This window comes from Botrytis sinoallii (genome assembly GCF_014898435.1).
Source record: "Botrytis sinoallii strain Bc 23 chromosome Unknown BSIN_016, whole genome shotgun sequence".
Lineage (NCBI taxonomy): Eukaryota > Fungi > Ascomycota > Leotiomycetes > Helotiales > Sclerotiniaceae > Botrytis > Botrytis sinoallii.
In genome coordinates, this window is record NW_024066043.1 from 863,662 (window position 1) to 887,167 (window position 23,506).

Consider the following 23,506-nt stretch of genomic DNA (forward strand, 5'->3'; position numbering starts at 1 on the left):
GTTGGCATTTGTGCCTTAGATTCAAGGCTAATATCGCGATATTTGAAGCTTCAGTTACGTCACAAATTGCACAGCAGTAGAAAAGTACATGTAGTATCTGTTAAATTAATGGTTTGTTCGTCTTTTGGTAGTCGTCTCATAATCACGGTTTATTTAATCCCATTCCTCCAAACGCTCTATCGAGTTCGTCACCTTCTTGATTTGGAACAGCCACAGGGGTTTGTGCGAGGCGTGAAGCATCGTTATTTGACACATCAACGTCCATAAGGTTTTCACCTCCCGCAACTGTCTTCTTCTCTGGCTCTAATATCCGAGCATCACTGTCCAACCATCCGGGAGCTACTCTACGCTTCTCTGCCAATTCTCTTGCAGCTATCGCATCTTCCCAGGCCTTCAGCTCCCTGTCTGCATCGTCTTGAACCTTCTGTATATAAGCTTGAAGTGCTTTGCAAGATGCAATTATCTCATCTGGATGTGCTGCGTGGCCCGACGACGATACAACGTATTGAGATCTCCCGTCGCTGGACGAGGCTGCAGCTGCCGTAGATGATGGTGGCAACGTTGAGGGAAGAGTTTTATATGTGTATGGAAGAGTAGTCGCAGTAGGAAGAGAGACAAACGGTGAGACCGTTAGAGGTACCTGCGCTAACAGTGGATGGGTACCTGAGCATTGTTAGTTCTTGAGTTTCTCTATCGGTGAAGTTGTACAAGGGGGGCACTCAACGGTTGTCCATGATTTAAATGGATCTTGGGAAAGAGCTATGACCAGTAATCTTCTATCAATTGGTCTTCGTTTCTTCCAAGTAATAATAGACAATTAAATGGAATAAGATTTACCAAACAATTGACGACCCTTGTCTTTTTTCTCCGATAAAAGGGATTGCGTGAAGTGTTCTCGAAGAATTGGAAGGGCAGAAGGTTGGTTTAGAGTCTTGGAAACGCGATATCGATTATGCCCCTGGATCTGGATCTGGATCTGGTTCTGGTTCGAGGACTGTGAAATCTGAGAATGGGATTGCTTTGAAGATTGGATTGGTTGCTTTACTTCGTATAGATAGATGTGCTTAGGTGTCTTTCTCGATCAATCGGATGCTTTCTCTTATGATGAGAGATACATATGATATTGGCAATTCGAGACGAGGAATTTATGTGTGTATATGTGTGTACGGAGTATGTATGTATCTGATAGACATGTACGAAGAAGGTGTGTGTATAGGTGTGTATACGAAGGAGGTATACCCAGGTATGTGTACGATACAACGTAGGTGTATATGTAAGATGGATATTTATACTTTCTGGTGATCTCTTCAATCTTCAATGTGTCCTGTCCTTGTAATGAATGATAATACGATAATATAAGTTGTGGTGTTGTGGAACCAGTGAATGGGTAGAATGTTGGTCGAGGCTTCAGAATCCCCACAGATATTCGTTTTTGCTTACTAGGGCGGTACTCACCACCACTCACCACCCACTCACTCACCCATTCACCCTTAAGGTTACCAAATTTATTAGGCAGTCTCGCAGTCTGGCAGCACCCTGGGATTTGCCGCCTTTTTATTAATCTTCACCTCCAGCTTTGGCTTAACCTTCCCCGAAACACAAACAACTTGAACCCTTTAGAACTTATCGGATTGTCAGCCTTATTGACAACAGCTACCAACGACAGCGAGTTCAATATACTCTGCCCTTTCCTTTGATCTTCAACAAGGCTTGCTTGGAGTCTTCGTTCGGATTTGTTCAATTTGCTCAGGAGCTGATACAAGTTATTTACGGCTTAATTTGTCTGCTTACTTTAAGGGTCCAGTTCACCTGTATTGAACAACCTCCCCTTTCTCTTCAGCCTCTTTCTGCCATCCGCTTTCCTAACCCGATCGCAAAATATCCAGTTACGACTGCTTCCTTTTGTGACACGACAGTCACCAGGAAATTCCATATTCCTTCATCCTTTACACCGTTCGCCATCATGGACGGCGAGGACCAACCCAAAACCCCGCTGACCCCACTTGCGCCAGCGGGCATTGAGAACAGAATGCAAGTTGATAATGCTTTGCGAGCAATTCATCAGAAGAAACCTGTGCCAGAGATTGATTTTACTCTGCATACCATGGAAGATGGAAGTCAAGTGAGCACGATGGAAAGAGTATGCAAAGGTATGGTTAAATTCAAGATGCGCAACTGCCAGAGCGCGATGCTGAGTCTATATAATTGCAGATGTACAAGCACCTGCCATGGTCCCACCGACAGATCAGCAATTCTTCTCGCCACAAGATCCATCCAAGCCAAATTTACAATTCTTGAAGCAACATTTCTACAGAGAAGGTCGCTTGACCGAAGAACAAGCTCTTTTCATTCTCGAAGAGGGTACCAAAGTATTGAAGCAAGAGCCTAACCTTCTGGAGATGGATGCGCCAATCACTGTTTGTGGTGATGTTCACGGACAATATTACGACTTAATGAAGCTTTTTGAAGTGGGTGGAGATCCAGCTGATACCAGATACCTGTTCTTGGGAGATTATGTCGACAGAGGTTATTTCAGTATTGAGTGTGTGTTATATCTTTGGTCTTTGAAGATCTGGTACCCAAACAGCTTGTGGCTACTTCGGGGAAACCATGAATGCAGGCATTTGACAGATTACTTCACATTCAAGCTTGAATGTAAGCACAAGTACTCAGAGAGAATCTACGAAGCATGCATGGATTCATTCTGTGCATTGCCTTTAGCAGCTGTTATGAACAAACAATTCTTGTGTATTCATGGAGGTTTGAGTCCTGAGCTACACACTTTGGATGATCTTAAAAGCGTATGTACACCTGCTGTTACTTTTTTCAGGACGTCACTAATTTGAATTGGCAGATTGATCGATTCCGCGAACCTCCCACTCATGGCCTTATGTGCGATATCTTATGGGCAGATCCATTGGAGGAATTCGGACAGGAAAAAACTTCCGAATTCTTCATTCACAATCACGTTCGAGGTTGCTCATACTTCTTCTCATATCCCGCTGCATGCAACTTCCTTGAGAAAAACAACCTTCTTTCAATCATTCGAGCCCATGAGGCACAAGATGCTGGTTACAGAATGTACAGAAAGACTCGCACAACCGGATTTCCTAGTGTCATGACCATTTTCTCAGCACCCAATTACCTCGATGTCTATAACAACAAGGCCGCTGTGTTAAAGTATGAGAACAACGTTATGAACATCAGACAGTTCAACTGTACTCCTCATCCTTACTGGCTACCAAACTTCATGGACGTTTTCACTTGGTCTCTACCCTTCGTTGGAGAGAAGATTACCGATATGTTACTCGCAATTCTTAGCACTTCTTCGGAGGATGAGCTCAAGGATGATCAAACTCCATCAAGCACTTCTCCAGGTCCTATATCGCCACCCATCAATTCTCCAATGGATCCGGAATCCATCGAGTACAAGAGAAGGGCAATCAAGAACAAAATTCTTGCAATCGGTCGTCTTTCCCGAGTCTTCCAAGTTCTACGAGAAGAATCCGAGAGAGTTACCGAGTTGAAGACCGCAGCTGGTGGTAGACTTCCAGCTGGAACTTTGATGCTTGGAGCAGAAGGTATCAAGAACGCGATTACTAATTTTGAGGATGCACGAAAGGTTGATTTGCAAAACGAACGTCTCCCACCTAGTCACGAAGAAGTCACGAGACAGAATGAAGAGGGACGAGAGCAAGCCTTGGAGAGAGCGAAGAGGGAGGCTGATAATGATAAGGGGTTACAATTGCTTTCCAGAAGGCTTAGCACGTGAGTTACAAACCTAGACCCCAATCAACTTGCCATAGCTAACATCGTTGTCTCGGTAGTGATCGTAAGAAATAATAAGATACAAATATACAAAGGGAGGAAGGGAATTGGGAGCACTTTGGGAAGCTACTATGATAATCGATAACGTCTTGGAGGTCATCTCAGTGATATTCTTTGGGAAGCTGCCATGGGTATCGATTTAGGTCGATAGATACATTTTGATCAATGATTTGCGTACTTAGACTGTTGATGCATGAATTGCATACAATGTTAAGTCTAAATTTATGTTTGAAAGTTTTGAAGCGTGATATTTGTTGTTTGATTTAAGTCTTTACTTGATTCGTTGGGGCTTCTTGTGTCCAGTGTACGTGTGAATTCGGACTGTTGTGTTGTTCTTGGGGAAGAATGCTACAGGTAGGCATCGTTACTTCGTAAGCGGTATCACGGACTTCCTTACTGACTTGTTCTATATAGGCGACGCTTATAATGTATACATACATCGAGATTAGTATGGGTTTCTTTTGGTACATAGTAAAAAATGTTGTTTTTGAGGTAAATGGTTGTTTTTGTTTGGTGTTTTGGATGGTTGTTTTGTTTTTGCTGGGGTCTTTCTTTGGGGGGGTGTGGTGTGGTGTGATCTCGTGTGCTGTGCTGTGGATGGATAGATAGGTAGAGAGGTATATGAGTAAATAAGTAGGTATTTATGAGGTGGAGTTGGTTTATAGGGGGTTATGGGGAGATGGAGAAGTAAATGAGGCATTTGACGGTATTATATTGGATCGTAAAATATACGCGGGTATCTTGGTATTTGTTAATGGGTTCTTGAGCTGTGGGGTTGAATTTCCTTGGTTGGGGGTGAGTGAGTGGGTAGGTGTTGGGAGCTGATGGTTGGGAATTGGTTCTTGGATGGGGGTTGGGAGGATGTGAGGATGGATAGGGAGGTTGATGGGGAGGATGATGTTTGGTTTTTGTGTGGAAGATGGGGGGATGGGGGGATATGAGGATTATAAGATATGAATGGTACAAAGTCTATTTCAATAATTAGATATAGAGGATGTGAGGACGTGATGCAGAAGGCGAATTGTATTCAGAGAACTGATGTTGCATATCTTGATCTTGGGAGTGGATATCGGAATCTTGGAGTAGGTGTAGAGATATCGTGGATTCTAATGAGCTAAAGATATGAGGATATGAGGATATAGGGATGTAAAAACATGAAGATAAGGTTTGAAAAGATGAGATACAAGAAGATGGGAAGTTGGAAATATGATAACGACTACTTATTATATGTTATTATGACTTTAGAGGAGATGTGGGAAATGTGGGAAGCTATCTATAACCGCTTGAGGCTGACTTGCGTTACCTAGGTATGTCGGGTGAGTTATCTTGCCATACATGGTGAAGAATTCTATCCCATCTATTTTCTAGAGAAAAGGAAGAATCAATAAGACTTAAAGAGGAGGGCGAGGGGTTTATATCTATATACCCGCCTAGCCCTGGAGATACTAGATATCTCATATCATCCCCACGTTAAATGGATTCGCTTTCCTATATGAACATGTACACTATCTACATACCTACCTACCTCCCTAGCATTAGTCATGAAGCGATACATCTTCCCTCAATATTCCTATTTTCATAATCGTCATACTATGGTCGTCAACATTCTCACCGCTGGGATAAGAAACGATAGTGTGGAGAGGACTCGGAGATAGAGCTGTAGTTGCACGTGGAGATGAGAGAGACAAATCGCGATATCGTTATCAATTAAGCTTTGTGCGGAGGTGCGCGTGGATGTGGATAAGGTGCTACGTACTCTATTGAAGTACGTGCGTGCGTGCATGCGTGGTAGATGGAAATGTGATGATAATGCTGGTGTTAGTGCGTGGATGTGGATATAGTTATAAATAAGAAGGTAACACAATACATCCAGCTTTGTAATTCATGATCAAAAGTTCTTCGCGTCAAAATGGGGGCTCAGAAATGTGATTGTCTAAAGAAAGCTCTTTGAATTCGAGACTTGAGAGTAGTGAGAAGCTAATTTGGTCCAAAAATCTTGTGTTGAGCAAGATAGGTATACTTTTCAGATGTAATAAGACTTGGTGGCTTAGTATCCAGCATTGCTATTCTCGATAACTTACGTATTTGAAAAGATATATCGTATGTGTAGATTTGATTGTCGTTCCAATGAACTTTCGCGGCCCAATATTGTGTGAGAAATCGATATTCTCTCGGAACATATTATCAGGGAGGAGAAATCACCTGTATAAAGGGTACTGCCTGGGATTGTCTCCGCCAATTGATTATATCAATCCAAGTCTTCGAGCCCCGACTAATACATAGTATTCAGGAAACTTTGAAAGAGATCGATCATCACCCACAATGGCCACTCAACTGCAAGATAACGCAATGAAACTGCTTGATGAAGATCTAAAATAATGTTTCCCTGTTTATCAGAACCGGCACATATTTTTGGAAAATATCCATAAAACATCCCTGCATAATAACTCTCTTCAATAATCGAAATACCACCATATGATATCATAAAAGAACCCGGCACACCTTCCGCTCATTACCCCACGCCGCGAATTTCAATCCTCCCACCAGAACCTCAACTTGAGATCTGAGAGCACTAACGGAGAAATATCGGAAGACTTGCCAAGCGAACTCCTATTTCATTCATTGACGACAATCTCCATAATCATCATCACTATCATTGAGAGGGGATTTCCTGATTTCAAGAAAACGGCTCCCTCTGCGAAATGCATGAGCGGGCATTCATTGAAACTTAAGAGAGATAAAATTTTCGAAAATTTGGTCTACCAGCCGTCCATCTCGCGTAAATCGAAGAGCTCATCGAACCCCTGTATTGCGTGCTCAATACACCTCGGAAAATCGAACTTTTCAATTATTCCTCTGGTGCTCCTAAGAGGCTCGAACCTTAACATAGAGAAGAGATAAGAGAGAAGAAAGAGGAAGAAAAGTAGATAAGGTTACTGAGGAGTGTTTTATAACATTTTGATAAAGGGTTCGTGAGTGTTGCCGGCGAAAGGCGGGAGAGTGATAACAAAATTGAGTTCAGCGACGTATGGCCCAAAATGATAACTCCTGTAGAAATACTTGTTTCTACAATACGCATGCATGCTAGCAAGTCTTTGTGGAACCCCCACTCGACCGGGTAAGCAACTCGGGAGAAGTACAAATTTGTACTGATGCCTTTCCACCCCTTCATCAATCGTGACACTGGTGGTTTTCTGATACATTTGGTGGCTTTATTGATGTTTCTCAGCTGCATGAGTGGGGTTTGTAGCTTATTCAGCCTGAGTATTCGAAAATAATGATTGGGAAACAGCGGACAGTTGAGAAGTTATATATCATGAATTGAGCACTTGGACTCGGAACAGTCCGCGAGATGTGAGAGCTCTTAGCTACCGTGTCCACTTCATCCACTCTATCATTGTTTTTGATACAAGGCGCCATCGACTCAAGTGGAGTCCAATCGGAAATCGGAAATTTAATTACTATACGAAGGATTGATTGGATTTGAATACGTCCTGTCAATGTCAACTTGGTTAGTAAAGTGGGCTACCTGAGAGGAGGTTCAAAATTCTTCGATCTCGACTTCCTATGTCTGTTGAAAGAGGTTCAACATTTGGTAATATCTTTGTTTTCTTCGGTCCTTTTGTTGAATAGAGTTATAGCTCGGTAATCGAGAGAGCCTGATTGAATGGAACATATAAAGCTTTATATGTTGAAGGTATTCGGGTAAAACTCGATAGTCCGTCTATCTCGTCTTCATCATACGTTATCCGTTATTACTCTGAAGTTTGTGTCACTGTAGGATTTCGCCGGTGTCACTTCGCCAGGATTCTATTTCCGCACATTCGCTAGATAGTACAAGTGGTCGTTTGAAACACATTCGCAGAACAATTGGTCAAATCAGGCCTTTCTTTTTTCACTTCTACATTAGGGATCATACTGGATGAGGGAATCCCACGCATTTTTTTGCCTCTTCCATAGATGCTGGTCTCGGGCGTTCCTTTCCGCACACTTGGGATCCATTCACCTGCGCCTTACGACGCCTCACCCCATCTCCACGGCACGACCCTGGAAGTTTCTCCACGCTATCGCATATAGATAGAGCATACTTACATAATATTCGTACGCTCTACCGCCAATAGACATCCATAAATCAAACATATCCCACTTGTCGAACTTTGATTTCCAGCTTTGTGCTCAAGTCAACTGGGCGGGGTGCTATAATAAATACCCTGAAGATTGTGTGATATCTGCGTTTCTGGTGTATTTGTTTTGTCGTCCTGTCACGTCGAATTAGCACAACAGTTTACCATATAACAAGTCGCCATGACGGCCACGCAGATATATCCGTCTATCGCTCCGATAACAGAACCGGAGCTTCTCTACCAATCGCAGCATTTCGATCCTCAACCACAACCCAGTTTTCAGCAACAGCAGCAGCAACAGCATTCATATTTAGATCCTGCCCTATCCCAGCATGATCTTAGAGTATTCACTCAAGGGCTGGCGCAGAATTCGAGCTATAATACCCCAATAGCGCCATACCCGGCCTCGGATAGTAGTGAGGGTTCGATTGATATGTGGGGGGGTGTAATGAATTGGGTCGATAGACAGAATACCGGTGAGTTCTGATTTATCTTTTTCGCTCTGTGGGTAGAAGAATGCACCCGCAGGCGACTGAAAAGGTTTCTGCGTTTTAGCACAAAGTGCTCGGGAAAAATAACGCCAACCGTCATACCCCAATATTCCCCGCAGAACATTATAGTTCATGATTTTCGAGGTACTAACTCTCATTAGTCATACCTGTGCATTCATATCTGCACGCTCAGCCCCCACCATCAGCACCTCTATATGCCAAAACACTCTCCTCGCCCACACAGTCGCTTTCCCCAAGGGAACCAAATGCCAAGCGCGATGCATCGACTGCAGCCTCAGCACGATTTCGCCAGAAAAAGAAACAGAGAGAAAAGAGCCTAGAAATCAACGTCAAAGAGCAGAAAGAGAGGATTGAGATGATGGAATGTAGAATAAAGGAACTAGAAGGCGAAAACGGATTTTTAAAGGAATTAGTTATGGGCCGAATCAAGTGGAAAGAGGAGAGAGAGAACGAGGAAGAGAATGGCGAAGAGAAAAAGAAGGAAAGCGATGATGGAGATACGGAGTAATTGGTGTCTATAGGTATAGCCATACATAAAGAGTGCAGGAGGGGAATAATATTTGCAGTTTTGCTTTGTTGCTTGGAATCGTATAGGACTCGTTGGAGTTCCGCATATATACCACAGACTTCTGTCAGATGCTCGTTTGTTGGACTAGTTAGCTTCACTTTCTTACTTTTTGATGGATCCTTCCCTGATTGAGAGTTTAATGTCTTGAATAGAAGGAGTGCAATATGATAGGTCGCTCATGTTTGCTCGCTTTGACATCCGGTACGCATATGCACTTGAAAGAGTCATGGTGGTTGAAGCACGAACAAATATCACGAACAAAGATATTCATCTGTACTTACTACCAGTACCTAGGTAGGTAATCTTAGGTAGACTCGATAATAGATAGGTAGAGCAGACGCAACTGAGACTTGCACAAGACAAGTCCTGATAGTGGGAATTTCTGCGGATAAATATTGATCCGAGCGGCCGCTTTCTCCGAACACTTTCCCTCAATTCAGCCTTATAGAAACAATTCTAGAGGGGTCTGTTGGATTTGTTGGACAGCAGTCGATTGTCATTTATTCACGAAACTTGTAAAACTCGGAGTCGAATTAAAACGATTCAGGAACCTCGAAGCTTTAGATACCCTTACTTTGCGTTCTCCATTCGAAAACCAAAATGCCTCTATCAACGATACACTCGGCGCCAGCTTTGGACTCATTCACACCTTTAGTAGAACATCAAACACAAACACCAAGCACATTCTACGATGCTAGACCTGTGCTACATTATCATGCTAAAGCTGCGCGTGCAGCTGCCTATGGAGAATATATAAAAGAATTGCCATTTTTTGCAGAGGGTCCAGCACAGAATTCGGAGGCAGCTGTTGTAGAGACAGTGGACGCCTACATTTCTACTGAGTAATTGTTCATCTCTCACCATTGTACACATTGCGCAAAGGCTGACTTGTTTATTTCATCTAGGAATGTCACTATATTCAATAAAACTACCTCAGCTGGACTCGCAATTCCCTATACTTCTATATCCTTACATGCCATTCAACGTCTACCTGATCCTACAGATGCATCGAAAGGAGAGGTAACTGGGTTATTCATGCAGTTAGAGACACCTCCTCCAGCTGGAGATGATATGCCATCGATTATCGAATTGGTTCTTATTCCCGCCGAATCGGATTCTACACAAACATTATACGAAGCTTTGACGAATTGCTCAAATCTTGTACCAGACGAAGACGAGGATATGGAAGAAGGAGGTCCTGAATTTCAATTCGAAGGTAATGTCGGATATGAAGGTGTTACTGGACTTCCAGGAGTACAACAAGGAGCTACGGATGGTGGATTGCCCCCTCCATTTCCAGGTAGTGGCGGCTGGATCACTGCGGAGAATGTTTCGGAATATTTTGACGCAGATGGAAATTGGATTGGAGGTGAAGAATTTGTTGAAGTACTTGGTGAAGGCGCTGGAAGGGTTAGGGGTCACGATGAGGTCGACGGAGAGGCTGAAGTAAATGGTCACGATGAGGGCGATGAGGCTAGCAAACGTCCAAGGACCGATTGAGAAGGCAATAATTTGTATTTCCGCAGTTGCAAAACATGGTTCCAAGCCGACTGAGCCTGTTATCTCACATATTCAGGCGCCTCAAAATTTTCACAACCGAAACCAAACCACTAGGAGGGACACTTTGGACATCATCGCTGAGCCATTAATGCTCATGGTCGGAGAAGAGCTATGCAAATAAATACCCATTTCGCTACTTGGGGGATTCCTTCAAGTCGCCAAAAATACAACAACACGACGATGCATAGCCAACATAAAACAATATAGTGCACGCGCATGTTTATGCGCCTTCCATGTGACAGGTAAAAGGTGAGGTAGCCATGTTATCTCTACAATTCGATAACCTTCATATTTCCAATCCATGGTACATTTCATCTATCATCGAATTTTAAATTATCCATCTCTTGCTACAATCATTATCCGCTGATTATCATTGTTCCTTTTTTTTTACTCGAGCTATTTCGGGCTCGGTGTCTGACGTCCGAATAACTTGCGCTTCTTATTCTCATTCTTTCTCAATCTATTTTATACAACCTCAATGAAACCTACTATATGAGGAGCAAGTCAGACAATTTTTCTTCGTCTCTATATTTCGATCATTTCGTAGATTTTGATTTTCATCTTTGACCTCGATGCAATCGTGATTTATGATAGCCGTGATGTTAGCTCTAGTCGAGGCTGAATTGTTTTGGATTTAGTGATCGGGTCTAATATCTATCACCTTTCGTTGAAAATCTTTGAATCGTAAAGAGTGCTTACCATTGGCGCCATATGGATCTCATGAAGTTTTATGCATCATCAAGAATGGTGTGAGAATATGAAATCACGAATCCAAGGGAGATGATGAAGTGTCTTCGCAAACCATCAACAGGCCGCGCTATTATTTGTTGTAGAAAGTAATTTTTCAACGGATAATTCTTGAAGGGAAAGAAATGACATTATTTATCACCAGTGTCAGCTTTTTGCCATTGATTCTGGGTTTGAACTTAGAGAGATCGGCATTTCGGGATATGATGTCTTGTTCCAAAGTCAAGATCGTTTTATAAGGCTGATAACTCCATTACTTCCCCCAATTGGTCAAATTACTATATGTAGGCTGTTGGCTTGAATCCAGTACATTCAATGATCAACAAAATCTACATATAAATAAGGGTGGAAACCCCTAATCATCAGCCTTATACTCTGAGAGAGGCTTCAAATAACCTGGCTAGGAGACCGAACTAGGCGCGGCCTGTTCTTTCCTAAGGCTCGGTTAATTGCCGAAGCCTTAATGACATCTACTGTTCAAGTTCCATGACGTTCCATGTCGTGACTGTATCCCCGCATTCCAAACTCTTCCAGTTGCCTTCAATGTTTCACTCTTTTTCCAAAACGTTCTCAGCCCCACCATCCTCCGATGGCGAACTTGAATCGATTTTTCTCCCCAACGCATCATGCTCTCTGTCCCAAGCTTCCAGCTCAGCATTTGGGACTTTGATCAGCCGATGAGCTTTTGAACTTTCACCATCCATAACTATCAATTCTTGCCGGATCTGGTATTTACCAAAGTACGGCAGAATGTAAATCCAGAAAGCGTAGTAGAGGATACAGGCACCCATTATACCCAAGCCAACGGCACAATAAGTACCATACCAAAAGCTCACATCGCCACCATTAGCTCCTCCGGGAGGAGGATACCATGGCATAACCAGTAAGAAAATATTAATCGCCAATGAGAAATAGATCGCTACATCCCACGTTTTAAAGTCATCGTCCACGATACCTAGTGTCTTTCTGTTCCTCCTAATAATGAGTAATCCCGCAGTCAATGCGAATAAAAAACAGATTACTTGGATAACTATACAAATCCACGATAAAATTGAAAGCATCACCTGAAGGTGGGGCCAAAATCATGAGAATAGTCAAACCCCATTTTAGAATGTAAGCAGCAAGAGGAGTTCCGAAAGGTCGAGTAGAAGCCCACATACGAGGATATGGAAGTACACCTTGACGACCGCATTCTCTGATGATGCGAGATGACCCTATGGTGACTGAGACAATGTTTCCAAATGCCGACAGAGCGATGAGGAAATTGAGCGCGCGAACAGATTTACCGGCACCAAATACTGCGGTGAAGAAAAGAGAGGCGGCGAGTTGATTTGATTCTTTGAGAGTTTCTTTAGGGACTAGAGGGTGTGTTAGTCGGGTCCTAGAGGTGGTTAGAGGGGTTATATACTAGCTGCAAAATAAGCGATATTGCAAAGAATGTAGAGAATAGCCACAACGAGAAGCGAAGCGGGTCCGGTACGTTTTATGGTTCTTATTGGGTCCTTGACAATATCAATATTTTCTTAAACCTGTTGCGGGATATTCAAATCTTACTTTCACTTCTGCAATCACATTGAATGCATTTGCATATCCAGAGTAGGCAAAGTTTATTTTGACTAGTGCATTTGCCAGTCCATAACCACTATTTGTCGTACCGGAAAAGGCATTTTTGAAGTTCTCTGTGGGATTTGCAAGATTAGTGTGGCCACCTAGTACCACAAGACCCGCGATTGAGATGCTAAAGGAATGTGTCAGTTAAAATGAAAAAAGCAAAATGAATGTCTCGACTTACAATATGAGCGTTATGAGCTTGATCACTCCGATCACGTTTGATATTCGTAGAGAATGTTTAGTGCTAAATATCACCACTATGATACTACGTCAGCCGCTTTTAATTTCATGAGAGGGAATTAATACTAACGAAGGGTAATGAAAGTTATGCAAGCAACTGCCAATCCCTTCTGCTCCCAAGATGAGGGTGTGTAACCAGCCATAGCAAACAGATAATTACCCATGACTAATCATATCATTAGTTTTTATTGATACTAATTGCAACTTTGAGAAGCCACTTACCAATAGCATTACTACTACTGAAAGAAAGTAAAACCGATTGCACAGCGAACGTGGTCGGAAGAAGATATCTTGGTCTCGGATACGCTTGTTCCAGATACACTACTTCAGCTCCAGATCTATTCGGAAAGAAACTGGCGAGTTCAGTATAGATTGAAAATTGACAACCGGAGATGAGTAGACCGAGTGTCCAATAGATCATAGCTAGACCGACTGAACCCACTGCTGACAAGATGCTTGCGGCTGGAAACCATTAGCCTGAGTTTTATGTGATATTTTTTAGAACGTACGAGTTGAGAAGACACCTGTGCCAATCATTTGACCTGTAGGTAATTAGTAGTCTTCTCTGAATTGTGAATGGGGTGAACAATACCAATGTTCAAAAAGATTGTAGTGAACCACGTAACTTGCAAACCAAGAGGCGATTCATTTTCGACTGGTGCTCCTGAAGCTTCTTGATACGATGGTTTCGATCCATTATTTCCGTATTCATGAATGAACTCTAGCGCTCCAAGCTCCCTGACTTCCGCTTCTCCAGTATGGCGGTTTACCACAATTTCTGAATCCTTGGTCTCCGACATCTTGATTACAAGCCTCCCGTAGTTGAATCTTCATTACTCACGGCGAGCCTCATAGATAAGTACCAAAACCAAGCAGCTTGCCAAAAGCCGTAACAACTCCCTGTCTCAGCTCGCACAATTGGCGAGATATTGCACCACAGCCGTGATAATGTACGACGTTCGGAGCGACCAATCGTCTAAGAGCATAAAATCCTACACTCTGCCGTTTCATTGCGCCATTACTGGGGTCGCAATCGGCAGTGAAGAAAGTATTAGATGCTAGGGTTGATAGCATAGTTGTGTGGTTGATGTGGATCTAATCCTGTAAGCTCGTCATAGGTTACATTCATTTCGTTATCAACGACCACAATACATATTACCCCCAGAAAACTTTTGATGCAACATCAGATTTCCTAGAATAGATTGTTGGAGAGAAATGACGTCCCGCTTTAGATTGTATATCTGCATTGAGATGAATCTCTCGTTATCTTACCAATAGTTGAAGTTGTGTGATACTTGGTATTGACCAGGGGTCTCACCCCTCAACTCACTTTGACCAATCTCTGTAATCTATCTGTTATCTTCCACTCTCTAAAACATGTAACATGGTATGTCTCTTGAAGCCGATGGCAATGCCATGGTCTTGGGTTTTGGGCGTCTTAAATTTATCTCCTACCGCCGTCAGCAAGTCATCCTGATACCCGCTCTAGTATCACGTCTTTTCCAGTATTATTAGCCAATACTAGGAAGATTCAGATACTTGATCAAGTTCAGTTATGATTCTCAAAACATAAGCGATCATTTTATCTGTACAGGAAATTCAAAAATCTAAATTAGATATAAACTTTCTACTTCAAGAAACTCTCCAATCCCTGAAGTGAATGAGAGGGTTCAGGATGCTTAACTGGGCTCATAATTTCAAAGGTTTTCATTTCCATATTCTAGACTAGACTATTGAAAACTTTATCCCATAGTCCCGCAAGTATGTCGGTCAAAATTTGTGATAATTCTCGGTTGCGCTTGCCATGAACAAGTTAGTCTCAAATCCATAACTCTCCTTCGGTCTTTCCGAAATGATACTTCTCTCCCGGTTGAATTTCCCTTTTTCTAAGTGCATATCCCCACACCTCTCTATCGCTTTGCCCTCGAATCTCTCTCTAATCCGCTCCATCCATACCACTGACTTTCTGTGATGGCCGAGTCGTGCGTAGTGGGTAGTCTTATGAATTCCAACTCAGAATCAGGATACTTCATAGCTATATCATGTACAGCCTTCTCGGTAAGAGTAAAATCGATGAGCGGGTCTTTCTCTCCATGGATAACCAACAGCGTTCCGCCAATTCCCTTGCCTCCGCTCATTATCAAATCATTATATTTGATAACCCATTCATTTTCTCTCCACCCATGTCTCAGCAAAATCCCCTCCAGTGCCAATGGTAAGAATAGACCCATTCCTACTGCGCCGCCTCCCTCAACTTCTCTATAAGTGTTCACTGCAGCGAGCCCCTCCTCTGTAAAAACAGCTGGATACTGGAATTTGGGAAACACATTCTTCAGACCTACCATCATTCCCGCCCAGACGACAGCTCCAATTGGATCAAAATTACTTCTAATATCTGTTGTAAGAATGATTGCAACGCCTCCAAGGTACCCTTCCATGTTTTCTTTAGAATTATGTTGTGCAATGGCCCAAAATGCACCTCCACCTTGAGAATGACCAATTGATACAGACTTTGATCCTAAGGATGGAAACGCAGAACGAGCCGCAACAATCGAATATATCACATCATTCGCAGCGGCAGGATTGGCGAGATAGTGATGAATAATCAATTGGTTCTGTGGCTGAGAGCAATGGGAGACGCCTAGATCGGCATAATCAGTGGCAACGATGACATAGCCGAACAAAACTAGAGCATAGGGCGCGAGGAAGTGCTGGTGTAGATTCCGGAGGTGAGAAGGAGCGCATTCGGAGAAAATACCAGAGGTTCCATTGGCCCAGGCGACAATTTGGGAGCTGCCATCTGAGTTCCTTCGTGGGAGAAGAGGCCAAATTATGTACGCGGAAACAGGAATAGGGTCTCCGGTAAGAGTAAGAGACTGGTAGATGAGACGCGAGATTGAGACGGAAGAAGGAGTAGAGTACAATGTAGAATCGATACTTTCTTGGACTTTTAGGAAGGTTCCTGGGAGTGAGGAATCTGAAGTTGTTTTCAGAGCGAGGGTATAGAAAGGATCGATATGAACAGAACCGATGGCCCGCTTAGAGCGCTCGAAGACCAGAGCCTTAATTATCTCGGGTGCAAGCTCTGGTTGTGGAAGTTGAGAGCTGTAAACTGAGTCAGGGAGAGGCATCATGATGATAGATTACCAACTGGTATTTGTGAAGTGGTAAAAGTTATGCAACTAGTAAAGGTAGTAGGGGAGTAGAGATGTGCAACATTAACAAAGAACTAGCAGATAAAGTATTGAACTAGCAGATACCAATAGTTGGTGGCGGTGATAACTCAGCTCATTGTGGAAAAGCACGCAAGGTATTGCGGCGCAGCGACATTTCATATTAACGACTGAGACAGTAGTTGTGCGGTATATCGCCTTTCGATACAGTCTCTACGGTTGCAAAACAGTAGCTTTGTTACTCACAAGTGAATAATAGTCAAAATTGATAGGCATTTATACTACTATTTCTGTCATCAGATCAGTCGGCCAATGCGCAGCATCAACACCGTTTGTTCTGGTACCAACGTTGTACCTCAATTCCACCTCTTTGTTCGGGAACCTTAAAATAGGTTTTACAGTTTTGATATTTACCCCGACAGCCTTAGTTTCTCTATTCTCGAAGAATTCATCGCGTAAAATACTTTTGCCAGTGCCTGACTTTATTAGGGTCTGGAATAGCCTGGACATTGTGTAGTTCATATTGTGGTAGTGTCGGAATACAGGTTTGCAATTCCTTGACCATAGATCCTCCCAAACTTCTTGTGGATACATGCCACATGAGTTGACAAGCCACTGAGAATAGTAGTTTAGAGCCACATTCATTTCGTAGGAGCCGCCAGTTTCTGAGCGCTGTATCAGTGCTTGAAGGATTCCAACAATACCTGAAACTCCAGCGCAGTAGTCCGAATTTGGTAAGATAGGTGTGACAGGCTCATCGTTGCCCATAGCTCGACCAAATTCCATAGAGACACCACAGTTTGCGTCGCTAATCTGTTGCCATCCACTTCGATATGACCAAGGACCATGCCATCCGTAACAATTTTCTCTTGCGATGATAATACCTCGACTTCTGCCTTTGACTAGCTCGCGAATGCCATCATTCCCGAGCCCATATTTATCAAGGACTCCCGGTCTGTAACCAGTAACAACAACATCTGCGTCTCGTATCAATTCCTTGGCTTTCTCAAGATCATCCTTGTTCCTGAAGTCCAAATGGGTGTTCCATTTTCCCCAATTCAGATCGCAGTGCAGTTGAGAATAGTCCTGGAGATGCGGAGGAGTGATCCTCATGACACTTGCACCCAATTCTGCTAAACCCCTTGCAATTGCTGGAGCTGCGATGACTCGGGTGATGTCAACGATTTTCAAGCCAGCCAAAGGTCGCTTTGGACTTGTTTGCTCTGTTTCGGGCCACCAACTTGCACCTTGGGTGGTATTTGGATAATGTCTGATTTCAAATAATCCAGCGTTAGCATTGGCTTTGCCATGCTCGCTATTTTTATATTCTTCCTTTGTCCAACAAATCGTTCCTGCCTGTTTGTACTCATCTGATGCTATTCTTTGCATGTCATCCGAATCTATTTGTCCTAATTTTTCTATGAATGGATTCCAAGACGCTTCAACGCTTGGCTGGTCCATTTCATGAGGTAGTCCAATACTATCCAAGCTAGGATCTGGATTCATGCTTCCTGAACGAAGTAAGCAAATATGACATCTCCAAAATCATTCAGAAGCACTCTTACCATGTATATGAAAGTACTTTCCATCTTTTGTCTTGTAGATGTTTGTACAAGAGGCACGATGATATGTTCCTTGTAATCTGTGAATATCGGTTGAAGGGAACCATTTTGCAAGAAGTTTTCCATTTTCAGAATTCGGATCAGAGGCATTGAATAGTGTCACCTTGGTTCCTTCGTGATTAATCTCCCACAATAGAGTAGACATGATAAAGAGTTGTGCATGATCGCTGTATTTATTGCAATTTGTTAACTGTCGTTGCGAAAGCGAAAGCGGATGTGATATGAGGGAAGGGGCAAGGGTGTGAATTTAGGAGACGAGACGGCGTCGCTGTAGTATGATCAAGGTTACTCACGTGTTGATGATAACTTCTTTCGGCTCCACATCATATTTCTTTTTCAACAGCGATAAAAGCACCGTCGCTTCCAAAGCTTTGATTGAAGATATACTCTCAGCGAATCGCCAGTTTATTGGTATAGTTGGAGCATCCTCTCCTTCGAATTTGATCTTCTTGGCATGATCTTGAAAGTCCTTTGGCAGGTTGGGGATGATGGTGGGATTTTCCAATATCCCTTGTTGGAAAACCTTCCTGCTCTCTTCTGGTACAGAATACATGATCGTCTTGTTATATCGATTGAGTGACAAATGATACTTGAAAAGGTACCTTCCACCGGAAGCTCTTTATAGGAGTACTCATACTGACAGAGTGGTAGCCACACTATCAAGCTTTTTAACTTTCCGGGAACCCATCAACGGGCCTCGGCTTAAGTGACACGCATTATCCATATTTTTACTATAGGAAAACATTCAGACAGTGAGTTAATTGACACAAAAGAAGCTCTGGGCTGTCGTGTTGTTGTCTGAGTCTTTTAGGCCGATGATGGTTTCACGAGAAATTTCCTATTAGGGAATTGGGATGGAATAGACTCTGCGTTTTCAGTATGAGCCGCAGATCGGCCGCATGCTGTTACCCCACAATCTGGTATCAAGCACAGTGAAAGGAGATTCGCCATTTCCGTCATTACCGCAGTGACTTATCATTGCTTGTTTCACGGTGGTCGCTAGAAGTATGTGTTGTATATCAAACACTATACATAACTTAGTTGTGGTCATGGCTGCAAATCTTGACGGCAGATCCTCTTCATCCGCTAGCATAAAAATTACCCAACGCAGCATCACCTACAGTAGTCTCAAACCCCAAGGGTAACTACAAGCCACCGAGGTTGATGAAAAATGATGTAGCCAAACTCATATATCGGCTTCATGTGAAATTAATCTCTTCAGATTCGCCTTTCTTCATTCCTCTTCTTCGTCATTACCTTTACATATCAATATCTTGTCAATCGGAGCCCAGCTTCGATGCTATGGCGGCGACAAATGAAACGCCAATCCATGGGGCTTTTCAGCCCAAAAGACCCGTCAGAGTTGCCAATTGTTCGCGTTACTTATGTTCGTGATTTCTGATATGAGTCCCTGAGAAAGACACTGACTCTCCCCTGAGGTGATCCCGCTTATAGGATGTACAAACAGATTTCATTAGGAAATGTCGATTTCGTTACCGGTGACTACCTTGCAGGTATGTCATTGATGTGTGAGAAACATGAACGAAACTAATAAACCCTCGGAAGAGATGAATATGGCGGAGAATGTAGAGGCATATAGAGCTGGAAATCATCCAGGATATATCTCAACTGCTTTAGAGCGATTGTCTCAATCTCTTGAATTGCTAGCCGAGAAAAAGACCAAGGTTGTTATTAACGGAGGAGCTTTGAATCCCGAAGGCTTAGCAAGAAAAGTTGACGAACTTGCCAAACAACGCGGCATTGCTCTTAAGGTTGGCTGGGTCTCTGGAGATGACCTGATTTCACATATTGGACCGGATATGGCATCCTTACGTGGAAAGTTACCGAAACACTTTGATTCATGGAACCAAGACCTAGAATTACCGGCCAATACCTTCTCGTTTTTGGAAGGTAGATCGATTCCTATTGTTTTAAGTAGTGCTTATCTTGGAGTTCATGCTATTGTTAAGGGTTTGCGTGAAGGTGCCGATATTATAATTTGCGGGCGAGTTTCTGACGCATCTCCTGTGATTGCCGCTGCATGGGTAAGTCTAATGATAATACCAATTTCATTAACATTCTTTCTTCCGCGGTTTCCTATTGAACAACTTTTTTTGGTCCCGTGAAAATGTTTTCATATAGGTATTTACTGACTGTCGGACATTTTAGTATTGGCACTCGTGGTCAGAAACTGATTATGACTCTCTTGCTGGATCTTTGAACGCCGGTCATCTAATAGAATGTTCAGCCTATGTAACTGGAGCCAATTTTTCTGGCTTCACTGAATATGATCAGGACATTTTCGTTGATCCAGGATTCCCTATTGCGGAAATCGAAGCAGATGGTTCTTGCACAATCACTAAACATGAAGCTACTGGTGGGATGATTACTTCTGATACTGTTGTGGCCCAATTTCTGTATGAGATTCAAGGTAATCATTACCTGAATAGTGATGTGACTGCCGTCCTTGATAATATATCTGTCTCTCAATTATCTGAGAACCGGTGAGTGTCAAAAATTTACCTACATGTCGAGATTTGGTCACTAATGTAATGGTAAAAGTGTCAAAGTTACCGGTGTTACTGATCTTCCGCCACCTCCAACAACCAAAGCAGCAATATTTTATCATGCCGGATATCAATGCCAGATTCTGGTAAACGCAACAGGTTATGGTACCAAACAAAAATGGGCTCTATTTGAAACGCAGATGAGAAGAAAATTACAAATTGCTGGAATCGATAAATCTTTTGAACTCTTGGAATTTCAAACGTAAGAGTCCCTTTTTACGTGCAATTTTGAATAAACGAGTTACTGATTATACAGCATCGGTGTATCCGAAATGAATCCTTCGACACAACTCAGCAGCACAACTTATTGCCGTGTATTCGCCGAAGCCGTCGAAGCTGCAACTCTTCAAGGCCTAGTCAAAGCCCTCACCGAAATATCTCTTCAACACTTCTCAGGTTTCCACGCATCCCTCGATATGCGTACTGCGATCCCCAAACCCTTCCTGGCATATTATCCAGCGCTTTTTCCTCAAGATCAACTTGATGAACAAGTGCATATCATCAATTCCGACAATCAAGTACAGACATTCAAATGCGGACACCCACCAAAATATCAACCATTCACTTGCCGCGCTACATACGACACTGTCTCTCCACAATCTCTCTCCACATTTGGACCTACAAAAAGTGTTCGACTAGGCGATATAGTACTCGCTCGCTCCGGCGATAAAGGCGCCAATCTCGACTGCGGAATATTTATCCCATCATCCTCAAACCCTAAATTATACAGCTGGCTTCAGAACTATTTCAGTCGTTCGAAAATGCAAGAATTATTAGGCGAAGAATGGAAAGAAGGATATGTAATTGAAAGAGTTGAGTTTTCAGCAATCATGGCGGTACATTTCGTGATCTATGGGTATCTGGGGAGAGGTGTTAGTAGCAGTAGTCGATTGGATTGTCTGGGAAAGGGATTTGCGGACTACGTGAGGGATAAGTGGGTTGAGGCTCCTGCAGAGCTTTTAGGATAGGTTGGCTCTACAAGGAGAGCCGACAGTACCTGGAGATCATAGCAATATGCAATGAAACATATATAATATGTCAAGAACCAGATTAGGAATATCGATGGTGACTAGTATTATGATGGTTCTGAGAAAATAACACCATTTCTTCTGACCATAATTATTTCCACCCGCCACATACTCCAGACCTATCATCTGCATCATAAAATTGTTGCGTTGAACTTTCTCCTAGCTCTTCAGTTACGAAAAATCATTTTTTTCCCTTCGCAATACATTTTCCTATCCAATCTAAGCCTGGATCTGATGTCCAATTGTGAAATAAGTCAAGTAGAAAACCCACCCAGTCTCTCAGCTATCAATTACTTCAGCCTCTGACTCTGTGCGAACTTCAGAAAGAGCCCATGGCAGATTCAGGATGTGATCCTGTATATATTACATCGATCTCAAAGATGCTGAGGATATCCTTCCAAAATCAACTATTTACAGTAAATATCTGACGAATTCAACCTGCACCAATGCCTGATGGTATATAGACGCCATGATACGTGGTAATGAAGATTCGGCAACGCTTCGATATGAAGAGATTAGATGGCTCAATTACTGTTCAAGAAGGAAGGTACTAGTTTACACGAGACGGGATTCAAGAACCTTTCCCATTGCGAAATTATGTACTGCGAAGTAATCTATCTATCGTAGAGTATTTCGTGCTAAGGATCAAAAATTGGTACCAGTTGAAACCTTCATACAGACACGAAATCGAGATTAGTTGATACACCAGATACTACCCGATCTGATGACAAAGACAGTTTCTCCAAATCTTCGCCCTTTTGCCTCCCTTCAACATCCTCGCAAAATCCAACCCTCCACACGAAACGACGCAACAACAACGTATAAAAAATTGAGGAAAGCAAAAAAAGTCAAAACATACAACAGTGGGGATCGCTGGTGGTCACCCACCCAACTACTAATCCACCGATCTGAAGCTTGTGTATGGCAGAGCGGACGGGATGCCCAATTCTCTTAGTCTATGGTCGTATGTGAAAGAGATTTGTCAGTATTACACTATACTCAAACGTTAAGACTGAGCGATGTACTGCATCATGGCCGAAGCACAGCAGCGAGTGGGATCGCACAAGGAACATATTTGGTCGGATTCCGATCGTGCAATTTTCAGTCCCACTACTCTTTGGGCAAGACTAATGTGCCGATTTCTTTGACATAGTAAACTTAAGGTATGAGTTGTATCAACAAGTCTTTTACGACAGGTACATCAGCTTCGAAATGAAATCAACCTATATGCGAATATAGGGGGAGATAAGCGAGCAGAGACGTTTGAAGCAGAAATGGAGTTTATTGAACATCAAGCTCTTGTATAACTGAGCAGAAATAGAATTCTGTGGAGTCACTCGAAGTCAAATCACTTACGCGGAATTTCGCGTGGGCAATCTGCAGGTTTAAAACATTTCTCTGAGACAGATCACCCAACAGGAAGGCAGGAGTCTCGATCATAGAGAGATATATCATTCTCGAGGAAACTCGTCACCGTACTACTCATATATCTATATTCTCTCTACACCCACACATGGAAACAGCAGGGGTTTGACATCATGGCTGTCCAAACGAGCTTACCACACCATTACATTCCTTACCTCCCCCTCTTCAAAATCTCCGATTCTCTCTCTCTCAACGACGAGTGCAAAGTTTTAAAAGCAATCCGATAGCAGGATGGCTTTGGTAAATTCTCCTTGCAGACAGTGCCAGGAATTCACTGTTGACCGTGGCTTACCCGGACGTGCTGAGGAAAATTGGGTGTATCACGTTGAAGTGCCATATCATCGAAAAGATACAACGCCTGACTTCCCAGGTCTTTTGGTCTCGTTTAACGATGGTTGCAACCTCTGCGGGGCTTTGAGGGATGTCCTCTTGCGCACGTTTGCTGAAAGCCGTTCTTCAAGAACGGAGGTAGATATGTCCATCAATCTTACTTGTGTAACA

The 23,506-nt window shown here is 42.9% G+C and overlaps 9 protein-coding genes across 9 annotated transcripts; 4 read left to right on the plus strand and 5 right to left on the minus strand.

The window, feature by feature from the left end:
• Nucleotides 1-142: 142 nt before the first annotated feature.
• EAF02_008603 (uncharacterized protein) lies at nt 143-734 on the minus strand (the record flags this gene model as incomplete). The annotated part of the gene is made up of 2 exons (XM_038904651.1): nt 143-663; nt 725-734. 2 exons carry the CDS (start codon nt 732-734, stop codon nt 143-145), a joined length of 531 nt encoding a protein of 176 aa, XP_038755708.1.
• A 1,229-nt stretch (nt 735-1,963) lies between these two features.
• On the plus strand, nt 1,964-3,843 carry EAF02_008604 (uncharacterized protein; the record flags this gene model as incomplete). Its single annotated transcript, XM_038904652.1, has 4 exons — nt 1,964-2,150; nt 2,212-2,801; nt 2,855-3,768; nt 3,828-3,843. 4 exons carry the CDS (start codon nt 1,964-1,966, stop codon nt 3,841-3,843), a joined length of 1,707 nt encoding a protein of 568 aa, XP_038755709.1.
• Nucleotides 3,844-8,133: 4,290 nt separating this feature from the next.
• Nucleotides 8,134-8,972, plus strand: EAF02_008605 (uncharacterized protein; the record flags this gene model as incomplete). Its single annotated transcript, XM_038904653.1, has 2 exons — nt 8,134-8,428; nt 8,605-8,972. The coding sequence occupies 2 exons, from the start codon at nt 8,134-8,136 to the stop codon at nt 8,970-8,972; spliced, it is 663 nt and encodes a 220-aa protein (XP_038755710.1).
• Nucleotides 8,973-9,632: 660 nt separating this feature from the next.
• EAF02_008606 (uncharacterized protein) lies at nt 9,633-10,532 on the plus strand (the record flags this gene model as incomplete). The annotated part of the gene is made up of 2 exons (XM_038904654.1): nt 9,633-9,874; nt 9,938-10,532. The coding sequence occupies 2 exons, from the start codon at nt 9,633-9,635 to the stop codon at nt 10,530-10,532; spliced, it is 837 nt and encodes a 278-aa protein (XP_038755711.1).
• Nucleotides 10,533-11,887: 1,355 nt separating this feature from the next.
• On the minus strand, nt 11,888-13,990 carry EAF02_008607 (uncharacterized protein; the record flags this gene model as incomplete). Its single annotated transcript, XM_038904655.1, has 9 exons — nt 11,888-12,369; nt 12,404-12,697; nt 12,748-12,841; nt 12,894-13,077; nt 13,132-13,207; nt 13,261-13,356; nt 13,413-13,652; nt 13,700-13,732; nt 13,783-13,990. The coding sequence occupies 9 exons, from the start codon at nt 13,988-13,990 to the stop codon at nt 11,888-11,890; spliced, it is 1,707 nt and encodes a 568-aa protein (XP_038755712.1).
• A 49-nt stretch (nt 13,991-14,039) lies between these two features.
• On the minus strand, nt 14,040-14,264 carry EAF02_008608 (uncharacterized protein; the record flags this gene model as incomplete). The annotated part of the gene is made up of 1 exon (XM_038904656.1): nt 14,040-14,264. One exon carries the CDS (start codon nt 14,262-14,264, stop codon nt 14,040-14,042), a length of 225 nt encoding a protein of 74 aa, XP_038755713.1.
• Nucleotides 14,265-15,100: 836 nt separating this feature from the next.
• Nucleotides 15,101-16,324, minus strand: EAF02_008609 (uncharacterized protein; the record flags this gene model as incomplete). Its single annotated transcript, XM_038904657.1, has 1 exon — nt 15,101-16,324. The coding sequence occupies one exon, from the start codon at nt 16,322-16,324 to the stop codon at nt 15,101-15,103; it is 1,224 nt and encodes a 407-aa protein (XP_038755714.1).
• Nucleotides 16,325-16,639: 315 nt separating this feature from the next.
• Nucleotides 16,640-18,538, minus strand: EAF02_008610 (uncharacterized protein; the record flags this gene model as incomplete). Its single annotated transcript, XM_038904658.1, has 3 exons — nt 16,640-17,874; nt 17,929-18,152; nt 18,279-18,538. The coding sequence occupies 3 exons, from the start codon at nt 18,536-18,538 to the stop codon at nt 16,640-16,642; spliced, it is 1,719 nt and encodes a 572-aa protein (XP_038755715.1).
• A 749-nt stretch (nt 18,539-19,287) lies between these two features.
• EAF02_008611 (uncharacterized protein) lies at nt 19,288-21,520 on the plus strand (the record flags this gene model as incomplete). The annotated part of the gene is made up of 6 exons (XM_038904659.1): nt 19,288-19,372; nt 19,425-19,499; nt 19,552-20,030; nt 20,155-20,489; nt 20,548-20,754; nt 20,809-21,520. 6 exons carry the CDS (start codon nt 19,288-19,290, stop codon nt 21,518-21,520), a joined length of 1,893 nt encoding a protein of 630 aa, XP_038755716.1.
• Nucleotides 21,521-23,506: the final 1,986 nt, after the last annotated feature.